This window comes from Nasonia vitripennis, chromosome 5 (genome assembly GCF_009193385.2).
Source record: "Nasonia vitripennis strain AsymCx chromosome 5, Nvit_psr_1.1, whole genome shotgun sequence".
In the NCBI taxonomy this organism is placed as follows: Eukaryota; Metazoa; Arthropoda; class Insecta; order Hymenoptera; family Pteromalidae; genus Nasonia; species Nasonia vitripennis.
Genome location: NC_045761.1, coordinates 17,580,830 through 17,594,078, shown reverse-complemented (window position 1 = coordinate 17,594,078; position 13,249 = coordinate 17,580,830). Strand labels below are relative to the sequence as shown.

The 13,249-nt window shown below is 41.0% G+C and overlaps 1 protein-coding gene across 6 annotated transcripts; it reads left to right on the top strand.

Annotated features, from left to right (window-relative positions):
• Positions 1-489: 489 nt before the first annotated feature.
• On the top strand, positions 490-13,229 carry LOC100119434 (histidine decarboxylase). 6 transcript variants are annotated; one of them, XM_016986220.2, is made up of 18 exons: positions 492-681; positions 1,310-1,415; positions 3,772-3,984; positions 6,258-6,291; positions 7,594-7,880; positions 8,119-8,373; positions 8,450-8,593; positions 9,494-9,560; positions 9,637-9,799; positions 9,877-9,947; positions 10,044-10,063; positions 10,139-10,237; positions 10,323-10,543; positions 10,615-10,724; positions 11,047-11,217; positions 11,528-11,604; positions 11,834-11,975; positions 12,129-13,229. In XM_016986220.2, exons 4-18 carry the CDS (start codon positions 6,264-6,266, stop codon positions 12,449-12,451), a joined length of 2,178 nt encoding a protein of 725 aa, XP_016841709.1. In that variant the 5' UTR covers positions 492-681; positions 1,310-1,415; positions 3,772-3,984; positions 6,258-6,263; the 3' UTR covers positions 12,452-13,229. The 6 variants fall into 6 exon arrangements, with proteins under 6 accessions (XP_032456309.1, XP_016841709.1, XP_016841710.1 ...); XM_032600418.1 differs by lacking the exon at positions 11,047-11,217 and having other exon boundaries at positions 490-681; positions 11,849-11,975; positions 12,129-12,919; XM_016986221.2 differs by lacking the exons at positions 492-681; positions 1,310-1,415; positions 3,772-3,984 and having other exon boundaries at positions 5,939-6,291.
• Positions 13,230-13,249: the final 20 nt, after the last annotated feature.

The following is a 13,249-nucleotide window of genomic DNA, read 5'->3' as shown; positions in this document are numbered from 1 at the left end:
AATAAAAAAGCAATAAAAGAATTGTACGCGAATAATTTTCTAAAAACCCTTTAATTGATTTGAAAAAGCTTTAAACCGATATAAACGAAAGTAAAATAATTATTGTAACAGCCTTCAACGAAGATGTAAAATAGTTATTTTTCAGGGAAATATTCACTCATCTCAAATTAAAACTCATCTTTCCTCCTTACTCCGTGTACTATTGAAGGTTTTTGCGGCTGAAATAAAAGTGAACGAGAGATAGACTATTTAAAATGTACACGTAATTCACAAACAACAGGCAATATAGATGTAACATTATTATTCGTTATCGGGACAACGATGCCGTGGCCTTGTTGCATTTTACAAATCACCGCCCGTGGCTAGCAACAGAGAGGTGCCCCGTGCCATCTAGAATGAGCCGATAGGATGACACCTTTGTCTCTTATCAGTCACAACTATAGGCATCCCCGCGGACTTATTGCTCGAGCGCGGGCGGTTCTTTCTTGCAGTTCCTCGGAAGCAATCGACTAGGACACATATCTCACCTTCTATACCAAAGTGTGATAAAGAATAAAAATCTGAAACTACTCTTCGCTTCGGTCACTTTTAATTCCATCCCAGTTCACGATTGTTAACCGAAGCAACGATGGGTGCAACGTAGGAGGACCAGCGCATACGTTCTCTCCGTGTAACGAACAAGTAAGGATTAAATTCAAATTCTAACACGCCAGTGTAACAGGATATCTCTATAATCACCTCGGGAGATTTCCTTTTGTTTATTCGATACCGCATATAGGCATGCCAATATAACCCGCCAGACTTGAATACCTACGCAGTCGGCTGCTATCCCCCTGAGCGGCAAATTAATTTTTCAACGCGCGCACACATCTCTGCGCAGCGCTAAGACTGTAAAATCCTCGGGCTTATCCGCGCACGCATCTATTCCCTCAAACTTATCGAACAATAGACTCATTCTCTCTCCTCAATAAAGCACTTGCGAAGGAGAGAGAGAAAGAGAGAGAGAAAGAGAGAGAGAGAGAGAGAGAGAGAGAGAGAGAACCTAAGCTCGCGGGTATTTTCGACGTGAAAAAGGCTTAAGCGCTCGCGCGTACACACGCGTTTCGAAATGGCATCGCGTCGCTCGCGGCTCCGGCGAACGGTACATTCACGCGTTATTTCTTTATAGGATGTATCGAGATGGATAATCTGGTGGAGAGAGTGTGTGCGTAGAGGATGGAAGCGCGAGCGACGCGGAGATGTGAAGGAGGAATAAAAAAAAAAAGAAAGTTTTATGATGAATTGATTTAATGATGTAATTTTCTTACAGGGCCGTTTGACGGACCTTTGGACGCATTAATCGGGATTGCGCAAGTGACGTCACTGGTACGCTCGGTTGATGATATTGAAGTAGCTTATTCTTTGTGACTTTGAGGGTATGTTCTTTTTTTCATCAAGTATTTACCGTTTTTTCTTAATTAAATTTTTTCCGGTTACGTTGTTGTAAAACTCCAAATTTTTCCTAGAATCACGTTGATGGCACGAAGTATTTCGGCAATGTAACCATTATGAGTTTATAATAAGTGAAGTTTAATTAAGGGAATGCAATTTAAATTTATTCTTCGTATTAAAACCGTTAATACCTTTGCTGGCTAAAAATGAGCTAATTTTCGAGTTAAATCATCATACGGTTACGTTGTTACATTATATGAACTGAAACTGGCAGTTGCTGATACTTCTTGCGGTATTAAATATTAATATTAGTCGAAATATTCCTACCCGGACATACAAAGACCCGTCATGAATAATCGTTTTGAACTGGCCCCTACCCCATCGCTTGAACTTTCCAAGTCTTAGTTTCTGGTTAGCAGAGATAGGTGACGGATACAGATTTTTTGTGTAGATAATATACTCCCTTATCCACTATTTGTTTGTATACTGCATATATACAGGTGTGCCAGTCACGCCAAAACTGCCTTGATCGGCCTACTTGAGCCGATCATGTTATAACTGCCCCAGGCGAGCTATAACGATTCGTTAGATACTGTATCTGAATATCTTTCATTGAAATTATTAACGGTCCATCCAAATTTGTCATTATTCGAATTAATCCAATTTTAGTAACGGAATTTCGATAAAAAATATTATGTGACAAAAACACTGCATTTTATAAGAACTGTTTTTTTCATCACATTATCATTTGTACACTTACTTCAATTTTCGCGTGAAATTGTAAGCAGTAAAAAAGCGTTTAAAACTTTATATCATTGTAGTGTTCATTTCAAATCAACCTCCAACGCCATCTATGAACTTGTCTCAGAACCATCTGCGAAAACACTTTACTTAGCTCGTATCTCTTACTTATATTCAAGTTTTATCGATTTGTAATAAAAACACTTTGCATTTTCAAGAAAACAGTTAAGAAAAAGACTTTATAATCTAAGAAAACAAAAATGTACTGATATACGCTTATCTCAAGAGCAATTATATATACATGATTGCAGTCGGTACTACAGGTGTTACATTGGAATAAGGTATTGCTCTTATGTGCTTATCATTATTCTTAGCAGACAATTCTCTTGTAAAATTACTTAGTTTTTTCCTTTTATATTTTTTCTACGATAAATTTGCCAAGTTTTTATCACTTGATAAATATGGGTCACGTACCCCATTACTTACGATAATTCATACTGGTTGACTATGTATAGTACTCATCAAAGAAGTAACGCACTTTAATTGATAGAAATAGTTTATAAATATTTATCATAATAAAAACTTGTTATGATTTGTTTATTTGTCTTTGTATGAAACGTTTCGTAGCCGCGCTATCTTGGAACAAAAGTTCCATAATGCAAATTGAACAGCTGCTCGCCGTGATGTGCATTCAGAGACACATTTACATTTTTAAGTGGGGACATTAGAAATGAAAGGTACAAGTTAAATGCTACCTTATGACAGTAATAAATTACTAGCTCTGTATAAAAATTACTCGATGCATATATATTGTAAAAGCAATTGCTCTCTTCTAATGAATATTAACGTTTAGCTTTTAATCGCACGCTTGTTTCTAGTTTTACTACGTCGATATTTCGTACGTGTGACTACTATAAACGATGCGCACCGTTTCGGCATAAAATTACAGACTTATCTGTAATAGTTTTTAAAGCGATTCTAAAAGTTGGGGTAATGAAACTTGACGTAATAAAATGGCCTTAAAGCAGTAATTTTCAAATTAAACCGAGTCTGCTTCGATCTAAATGAGAAAAGGGCAGTAAATGTTTGTTCAGTGTATTTAAAAGAGACTAAAAAATGAAATCCGCGTTCAACATATAGTAACATTTTTAAAAGGTGCACGATTCACGCTAGGAGGTGCTACGATCGATATGTCCCGCGCGCCAAACGGAGCTTTCAAATCAGTTTAAATCTCTTCTGCAATAAATAAATAATTAATCCTTAATCTTGCTCCTCACCTCTTTCTTACGATAATTTTCACGACTAGCTCGAAATAGGGCACAATAAACGCTCGAAGTAGAAAACCGACCAAAAATAACAACCTTCATCGGCCCTAAATTCTCGAAAAACTCACCAGAGAAATAACCCTCAGTCACTCTCAGTCAGTCGCATAAAATTAATTCGCATGCGTAGAAAGCACGCCTCTCTCGCAGTCCCGAAGGATCTGCGTGCGAGTATATCTCCATCCCCCAAGAGCGCTTGCGCCCCTTTTCTCCCTCGAAGCGCGGCGCGCGCGCTGCTCCGTAGCTCCCCTATATAAAAGCCCGCCACTTGTTGCAGCGATGCCCATACCTACGCCACACCGTGGGTATCGTACTTTTGCGCCAGCCAGTCAGCGAGTGTGACCCTTTTGTCTCTGTCAAGCGGTTGTGCGACTCCTGTCGTCGTCCCGAAGCTCGACTACCGCTGTGGCTTTTGAGGAAGCGGGAATCTTTGGAGGAGATCGGCAGGGATTGATCCAGAGCTTTTTTGAAGGAGAGACGTCTTACAGAGGTGAGTCGCCCTTTTACTTAAGCATATTTTTCATATTAGAGGTAGTTTATCGAGCCTAGTAATTTTTCTGTGAGAAATATCGGACGCAGGATGGAAAGTTTATTTAATTAAAAGTTAGTTACCAAGTGTTTTTTTTCGTATTGACAGAATTTCCCCGCGTATTAAACGGTAAAATACGGGGAAACGAATATCTCGTAAAGCCACGGGAAATTACAAAAGTCGGAAGCGGATGCGGTAGAAGGCTGTGCTTTTAATAATATCGACTGTCCCTCTCATTTGAGCATAGTGTCGAGCGCCTCGCTGAATGAATATTTTTCTCCAAAGCGGTTGACCACATGTGCACCTGCATTATTTCGACCTTGTCATTGGTAGTTTATAGCTGATTTTTAATTTAACATTCTTAGCTTGATCATCGAAAAAGATTTGATGATTCGAGGGTATACCTATCGGATCTTATCTTGCTTGCGAAAAAAATCAGTTAAATCCAATAGTTGAACGTTGTTCGATGCATGTAATCATCACTTTTGCGACTTCCTCTGGATTTTCAATCTTTTTCAGTAAGACAGAAGCTTTCGAAGTGATTCCAAATAGTTGCGATTCCTAAATTTTCCATTTCCATTTCGCCTATCATTTCAAGGTCCTGAGCCTTGGAACGACGATGTGCAAATTGAATGTTGATTTATTGTGATGCGCTAAAACACTCCATTATGCTTGGCCTAGGCAATTAACAGAGTATAGTACCATTAGAAAATTCTCGCTAGAAGCCTGACATGTATTTCAATTAGATTTATAAAGCAAAATTGTGTTCTTCTTGACAATTCGCATGATTCAAAATATTTTAGTATTCAATCGCTCAAAGTGTTGCGGGATTTTGTAACTGACACGTCTGACACCTTTTTTGGCTTCCGCCGACACTATATTCGTATTCTTTTAGCACTTACGTCGATTCAAGACTGTTGAATGCATTGAAAAAATGCTTCGTCAGGGGAGCTTCTTCCGCATTTTTTATACTTCATTCTTACATCATGCAGTCTACCGAGACTGTTTCATATAGTTAGTGCGATTTTTAATGGTAAAACACGTGCGGGGAATAAAATGTGTATCATATTATTTATACACACTTGAACTAGACTGACACAATGAAGGAGTATGTCACTATTGACTTTCGATTCCCTTGTAAACTCTTCGACGCACAGCATCTTTGAAGCGCTGTATTGTTTAAATGAAATCGCGCATAAGGAATTCTTTATTTTGCACACGATTTACGATGATAATTTGATTATAGATTATTTTTTTTTAAATGTGATAATCTATAGCAGTATATTATACATCGATTTTTGTACACAAGCAGTTCGTGATTTTTAAGGCACACAACAGTTCGTGATTTTTAAGGCACACAACAGTTCGTGATTTTTAAGGCACACAACAGTTCGTGATTTTTAAGGCACACAACAGTTCGTGTGTAAAATAAGCTTTCATTGAACACACGTTCTCACGTTGCGTTATAAGGAAGGTCTATATGCAAAATCATCACTCGTCTCAGAACTCTCAATTTCTCATAATTGAAATCAACATTCATCGAAACGATGGTATCTTCCAATCAAACATTGAATCCCCCTGCGCACTAACCCCCGATTTCAACCCCTTGTAAAACGTACGCGTAACGCGCGCTGTCCTACAAATCCCCCCTCATGGCGAGAGAGAAAAAAGCCAGCGCTATCTCGGAACTAAGTGACGAAAGTAAGTATTTAGCTCTAGGCCATAAGGCGTGCCTGTGACACTACCCTAATAAGCTCGGACTCAATGACAGCCGATCGATGTGTGAATCCGTACAAATAATCTGCGAGGCGGCTCGTACGCTCTCTCTCTCTCTCTCTCTCTCTCTCTCTCTCTCTCTCTCTCTCTCTCTGTCTCTCTCGGATCCGCCAAAGATTCGGCCCCTTCCATCGACGACGCATCACACACTATCATTCTCTCTGATCCCTTTTGCCTCGTCGCAGTCGTCGTCGTCGTTGTCGTCCGATCGGTTTCTCCATTGTTCTTTGGTTGAAGTAACGATTCGGTATACCCATGCGCGTCAAACGTTGCGATCGGAATTTCGAGATTTGGGTCCTGTAAGTGGACTCGGGATTCCAGCGGTCGCCACCAAGTTTCGGCCGCGAGCAGAGAGTGAAAGAGTCGCTTCGCTCGGAAGATCGTTGACGTTTATTATACGCGGTTTAATTTGAGAGGGAATTTCATTGACATCTGGATATCTCGCCTATCTGTTGCAGGGCAGTATGAACCTCGAGGAGTATCGGCAGCATGGTGAGTTACACTTTTCTATTGGTTTATGTAATTTGTCTTGTCAGCATGAATTTATATCTATGCATGTTTGTAAGAGTCGGGGTAACGACGTGTCCTACAACCGAAATTGAAAGCATAAATTTCCGGGCACACATACGCGAATTAGCGCTCGGCCATCGGGAAAGAACAAGGCCCTATAACTACCCCTCGGTAAATAAGATAAATCGTCGCTTTCTCAGGCTGAATTTGAATAAAAGCGAGACAAGCTCGGATATAGGAATCCTTGGCGTTGAAATGCGCCTCAATAAAGAGAAATCTCCGGCAGAGAGTAGGGAGACACCGTGATTTTATGGGCTTGATATTGTCGCGGCACACGACTATTCTCGCGCATTGGCTATATACTTTCCGAACCCTTTAAGCCGACAATAAACGCTTCCATATCAATTGAGCCTGCTGCTGTTTGCCGCTCTTTTATTTGATCGGGCGACGCTAAAGAAGCTTGTTCGTTATTTATTGGGAAATACGTATCAGCCGGAGGGATCAGCTGCTGCTTTTTGAAAAACTTACGCTTTTCTTTATTTTTCGTATACGAGTTAAATTGATTATTTTACGCGCTAGAAGTTTCTGCATTCATGAAAATTACGCGCACCATTTAACAGCCAAACGCTGAGCAAATATAGTAACGTTAAATTTTCCTTCGATTGCAGCGAGCGAAAAGCGCCTTTTTTCTCCGGGTCGAGTGTTTGTAAGCAGCTCTCCTCAAGGCGGCCGATTCTGTTTGCTCGTATCTGTTTTTAATTAAAAGGTGATAGTTCCTGCGGTATAGTAGTCGACCATCGATAATCGCGTCCGCGAAACCTCTCGCTCCTTCGTTCGTTCATTCGTTCGTTCTTCTATTCATTACCGGGCTCAGCCGTAAAGCGATTTCCGGTTCGGTCTTTATCGACGCGCTCTCTTCCATGTGCTTTCATCGCCGATGCAGGAGACTCGTCCCGGATGATGCTTGGCTTTTTTGATTTCACAGCTGCGACGCAGAGACAGAGACTGCTGCGATCGATTGCTTTGGAACCTTTTGATTCGCGGGAGAAAAGGAGGGAGAATCGCGCGGTGTTTACTCGGCGTCGGAAAAATGTTTACCGTGTTTAAATGCGAGGATTTGACGCTTCTCCAGACTTTGCTTTTTTTAATTCCGAATACCCTAGAGCTCTCTATTTATAGACACGAGTCGATCGGGTCTTATCTCTGTGTCTGATGGACGTGTACATTAATTAAAATCGGAGCGAGGCTTTCATTCACACACACGTTTGGCCGTTTTGTCACCAGGCAAAGAAATGGTGGACTACATCGCGGACTACCTGGAGAACATCCGCAAGCGACGGGTGTACCCATCTGTGTCACCGGGTTACCTGAGGAACATTCTGCCCCAGTCGGCGCCAGTCGACGGCGAGCCTTGGGCCGACATCTTCGACGACATTGAGAAGTGCATTATGCCTGGCGTCACCCACTGGCAGAGTCCCCACATGCACGCTTATTTTCCAGCGCTCAACTCGCCGGCCAGTCTACTCGCCGACATGCTGGCTGATGCAATTAATTGCTTAGGTTTCACCTGGGTGAGTGCGCTAATCCCCGATGTCCCCTATTATCTCTCTCGCTCTGCACGCGCGCTTCCGAGGGCTTTATAGGTTTACAAGCGAAAGTCGAGTCGAGAAGGGATGCGCGCGACATATATTTTTTGATTGATCGCTGTTGCACTCTTCTACTTATTTCTCGGCTCAAGGGTGCCGCGAACGCAAAGTTTTTTTTGCGAATATTCTGTTGAAAACGATCATTTGATTTTCGACATCGCAGGCATCGAGTCCAGTATGCACGGAACTGGAAACGATAGTGATGAACTGGCTGGGCAAGATGATCGACCTGCCAGACGATTTCCTGCACCAGGCTGACGGTTCAGGCGGTGGAGTCATTCAAACCACGGCCAGCGAGTCGACCCTGGTATGTCTTCTTGCAGCGAGAACTAGGGCTATCCGCGACGTCCAGGAGAACGATCCAGACCTACTTCCAGCCGAGATCAACTCCAGACTCGTAGCTTACTGTTCGGACCAGGTATGATCTTATGGGCTCTGGTATACCTGACGCGACAAGGTTGCGAGGTGAGGTTATGGCAAGGTTCTTTCCGCAGGCACACTCGAGCGTGGAGAAGGCTGGACTCATTGGATTAGTGCGGATGAGGTACATCGATTCTGACGATAATCTCAGCATGAGGGGTGAAAAACTGGCCGAGGCTCTGCAGCGCGACCGAGAGGAAGGCCTTGTGCCCTTCTTTGTAAGTAAACACTGACGATTACTGTACAAGCCGTTGTTTCGATGAATAAGCGAGTTTGAATTAGTTAAATCATCGGGGAGACCATTAAGCTATCGTGAAAATCGTATTAATAAACTTGGTGGCCGGACATTCACTTCTGAACAGCATTCTGCTCACAATATCGACCAATCGTCCGATGAAATGTACAATAAATGCCTGTCTAGCCACTTGTCCAGTCACGTTTATGCTTCATCGGAGGATTTAGTTCATTCCGAGTTTGAATATGAGCGCCGACGATGCAGTCGTTGCGCGAACAATGAAATGGTATTACGCCACGTAAGAGTTTATTTAAAATAGTAAAATGTAGCGAGCGATGTATGTGTTGTTGACGTCATCGATCAGATGCTCTCCATAATATCAAGAGATGTAATGGACAGAGCGTAGTAAATGAACACTTCAATTGACAAGCTGATAATAAATATTTTTCTAATTCTTTAAAAGATTTTTTCCAACGAGTGAAGGAATCAATTTTTCAAAACTGTCGAATGCTTATTGGAGAATATTTATTAAATAAAGCTGTAGTAGCAACTAATGACGGACAATACTGATCCTCTTACGATATACGGTCTTGGGAGCCTAGTTCTCTTTAATTAATGTTGCATCTTGTAGCGGAATATTTTCCGTATCGTAGAAATAAGCTGATCTTTATACTCCTAGTTGGCTCCCACGAGTATTCGCCCGCACAAAAACAATTGCGAACTTATTATTTCAGAATCTTGCAGCAAACTCTTACCATCTATTCTATTTGCTCTGATATTGATCTCTTCCGATAATATTGACGTCGGGTATTCAGTAAATCTGTTAAGTTTTTTCTGTATTTTTTGTATAATTGTTTTTTTTTTAATTTTGTAATATTAATAGGTTTGCGCAACACTCGGTACTACAGGAGCTTGTTCATTCGATAATGTACAAGAAATTGGTCCCATATGTAAGTACCCTTGAGAACTTCCTAAACCTGGACCTGTTGATATTTTATTGTTTTAAATCATGTGTTTTTAAAATAGGTGAAAGGAATGGACTGTGGCTACATGTCGATGCTGCATACGCCGGCAGCGCCTTCGTTTGTCCGGAATTTCGTAGTTGGATGAAAGGTATCGAGTATGCCGACTCCTTCGCCTTCAACCCAAGCAAATGGCTCATGGTTCATTTTGATTGCACAGCTATGTGGTGAATAAAATGTTCTTATGTTGAAAATTAAAGTTTATTTACAGCATTGTTTAGCATATATCAATATTTATTTTTAGGGTAAGAAATAGTCAATCTCTGCACAGGACCTTCAATGTCGAGCCCATCTATCTTCAACATGAAAATTCAGGTAAATCGTGAATTTAATTATAAGAATACATGTTTTAAAAGCGTCACGTTCATTTAACATTAATAACTCAATTACTTCCAATCTCTTGGTTTATAGGACTCGCAATTGATTACATGGTGAGTTGTAAATTGCAATGACAAGATACACTTTCATTTTCACCTCGAAACTAAATTGTTCTCTAATATTTCCAGCACTGGCAAATTCCTCTGTCCAAAAAATTCAGAGCACTCAAACTCTGGTTCGTGATTAGGAACTATGGCATTACGGGTCTTCAAAAACACATAAGAGAGGTAATCATAAACAACTTACCAATCTTTTTATTTATTTAAATTAAATAATCGAAACTAAAGATCCCATCATATCCGAAATTCGCAGGGAGTTAGGTTGGCACAGAAATTCGAAGCTCTAGTACTCGCTGACTCGCGTTTCGAGATCCCAGCTGCCAGGCACTTGGGTATGGTCGTATTCCGACTGCGCGGCGAAAATTCACTGACTGAGCGACTGTTAAAGAAAATGAACTCACGGGGTAGAGTGCACTGCGTGCCTGCTGCGCTTCACGGGAAGTACGTCATTAGGTTCACCGTCACGTCTACTAAGTAAGTTTTGGAGACAGACTTCTTCTGATGTAACACAGGAAGGTATTTATATGAGTGTTTGCTTTGAGCAGCACCACTAATGAAGACATACTGCGGGATTGGGCGGAAATCAAGAGCACGGCTACCGAGATTTTGGGATCCGGTACTAGTTCTCCTTCGAGGGCAAGAGTTTCGTTGGCAGGTAATGGTTGTTCCAGTATTGTTATTCGTAGTGTCTATCGAACCATCAAGAGCTATTTGAAGATACGCAGGTGTACTATTTCCAAAGGAATTCATAGAATCAGAAAAAAGCTTTATAAAAGATAAGACACGCTGCTTGATATCAATTTTGTGGGTTCCCAGAAGAATCGTCTGAGTTCATTTTTCATGATTTCGAGAAAACGCGACTTTAACGTTCGTCCTGTCAACCACAGAATTGTTCTCATATGGACCACATAACAGCATCGTTCACGTATTGACGTCATCATCAGTGTCGTAAGCCATGGTGTTTGTAAAATTTTCAGAAACTCGCGAGAAAAACGAAAATTTTGGCTCGAGCCTCCTGCTGGCCAATTCTCCGATGTCACCAAAAATAGTGAACGGCAGTTTTGCCGCCATATACGATGCGGCCGACGTCTTCAACGAGTGCATGAAGACTTTTGGCCAGCTTCGTATGGAGGCTCGGGATAGTCCAGGTACGCGTTCTTTCATGCGAGTTCACTCTTTCTTGTAACCACACCTTTTTCCTCTTCTTTCGTTCAGCACTCGATGTTTATAATCAGTGTTTTCACACATTAATGTTTTATTTGATTTGATGACAAGTCAAAGCCTGCATTTATCAAAGCATGTCGATTCGCTCGCACGTATGTGTTTGCTTAATATTTCAGATACCGTCATTTGACGGTGAAAATTACAACCTCATTTGCTTCGTAAATACAGTTGTTAGCTTTTACTCGCTAATTCCTGCGATTAGTCAATTAACGTATGGCATTTACTATTTCCCAGCAATGCGACGTCGTATCCGTGGAATACTAATGTCGGGGAAGCAGTTTTCACTCGACTCTCGCATGGATTTGGTTCAGGTGAGTTTACGCGTGAATTTCGTTGATGTGACTATATTTAACACGTAAGCGCACGACAAGCATAACTTCCTTGGCTCTCAGTCGAAGTTGAAAATTGCTTGGATGCACAGAACGTTACCATCAACCGCATGAGTAGTAAACTAACAGTTTTTAAAATAATTGAAAATTTGAATATTTCCACTATACCATACTATCTGCTAAAAAAAAACATTAAAAACGATGTAACCAGGTGAAATGTCTGCAGGGGTACGCATCCTGTGCTCGTCCGCTGTCCGAGCCATGCGCGAATCTACTGCAGGTGAAGGAGGACGAAGACTACGTCGGTAAGAGCGATTCCACTCTGAGCATCGACAAGTCGGAATCCACAATCGGTAAGGACTAACCGCAAGCTCTCCATGTTGTTCGAGCTCGCGATCCTGTACTACTAATCTCCAACCTGCCACATGCACACCCCGCTTGTATCTCACCCTTTACCGACACCAACAACCAAGTCAAGCTCGATACTCACGCGACACTCAATTCAGGAGACTCTTGCGCGAGTCTCGAAAATCACTTAGGTTCTCAGGATAGCGACGGCAAGATCGTCAACGGCTCGACCTACGACAAGTTCCAGCGCTTCAAGGAGTCCGAGGAGGATGAGGAGGTGGAGAACAGTCTGGTGGACATTGGTAATTCCGTGATCAAGACCGGCATATCCAAGAGCGAAACCATCGGAGCCATCAACAGTTGCTTCAGTAACGTCATTGCCGATGGTGGCACGTTGACGATGACTCGCTTGAACAGCGAAAATCTCATGGAGAGTGCAGAGCTCTGCCGAAAATGCGGTCATTACGTAAAGCAGCAATAAATGAAAATTCAGGCTTCTCTGGCTCCTTTCCAAATTCTTTCACGGAGTATTTTGCATCAAGTTTGTCACGAGACTTTCATCGCGTGTAGTTTTTGCGAAGAATTTTTTTTGCGAGATATCAACGACGTACAAAAACAAGGTATATTTTTGGAGAGGAATTAACATAATAGAGCATTTTTTATAGAAGCAAATTTAGTCCTGCAGATATTGAGACACATCGTATACTCCGGGGTATCGGAAATAATAGTTTTTGAATATCATGACAATGGCTAGATGTACTTGGTGTAAAATACTTTCGATGACGTTTTAAAAGAATGAATTGATGCTGCATAACGGCTTCGCGCGTTTCTCTTTTAATTAGCAAAATAAGAAAACTATTGATCTGTAAACAAAGATTATCGCTTGTTATGTTTTTGCAAGAAACTTGTAAAAAATATAATTTTAATTCAACAAATTTGTTCTCCTTAATTATGAATTGTTGTAATCGTTAATTAATACATGGTTAATCAAATAAATAGTTTTAAACAAAAATGTACTGAAATAAATCCATAATGAGTGGGTTGTAAGACGTAAAATCAAAGATGGTCATGTGATTACACATTTTGTTACCAATTGATGAATTACTATTCTCACACATTATGTAGCTAGTTGTTAGTTACGTGTAAATGTATTATTTTCATTCAAGAGATCTTTTCCTGAAAGAGCAGATATGTCATCATAGAAGTGTGTAAAATAATAAACAGATTAAAAAAGTATTAATAAAACTCCAGACAAAGGGCTTCTTTCTTATTGTCACGT

Bases quoted from the DNA above. Each gene is read 5' to 3' on its own strand.
- LOC100119434 (XM_016986220.2), top strand. From the start codon at position 6,264: ATGAACCTCGAGGAGTATCGGCAGCATG. The intron at 9,561-9,636 runs GTAAGTACCCTT...TTTTTAAAATAG, and splicing joins ACAAGAAATTGGTCCCATAT to GTGAAAGGAATGGACTGTGG. The intron at 11,605-11,833 runs GTGAGTTTACGC...CGATGTAACCAG, and splicing joins CTCGCATGGATTTGGTTCAG to GTGAAATGTCTGCAGGGGTA.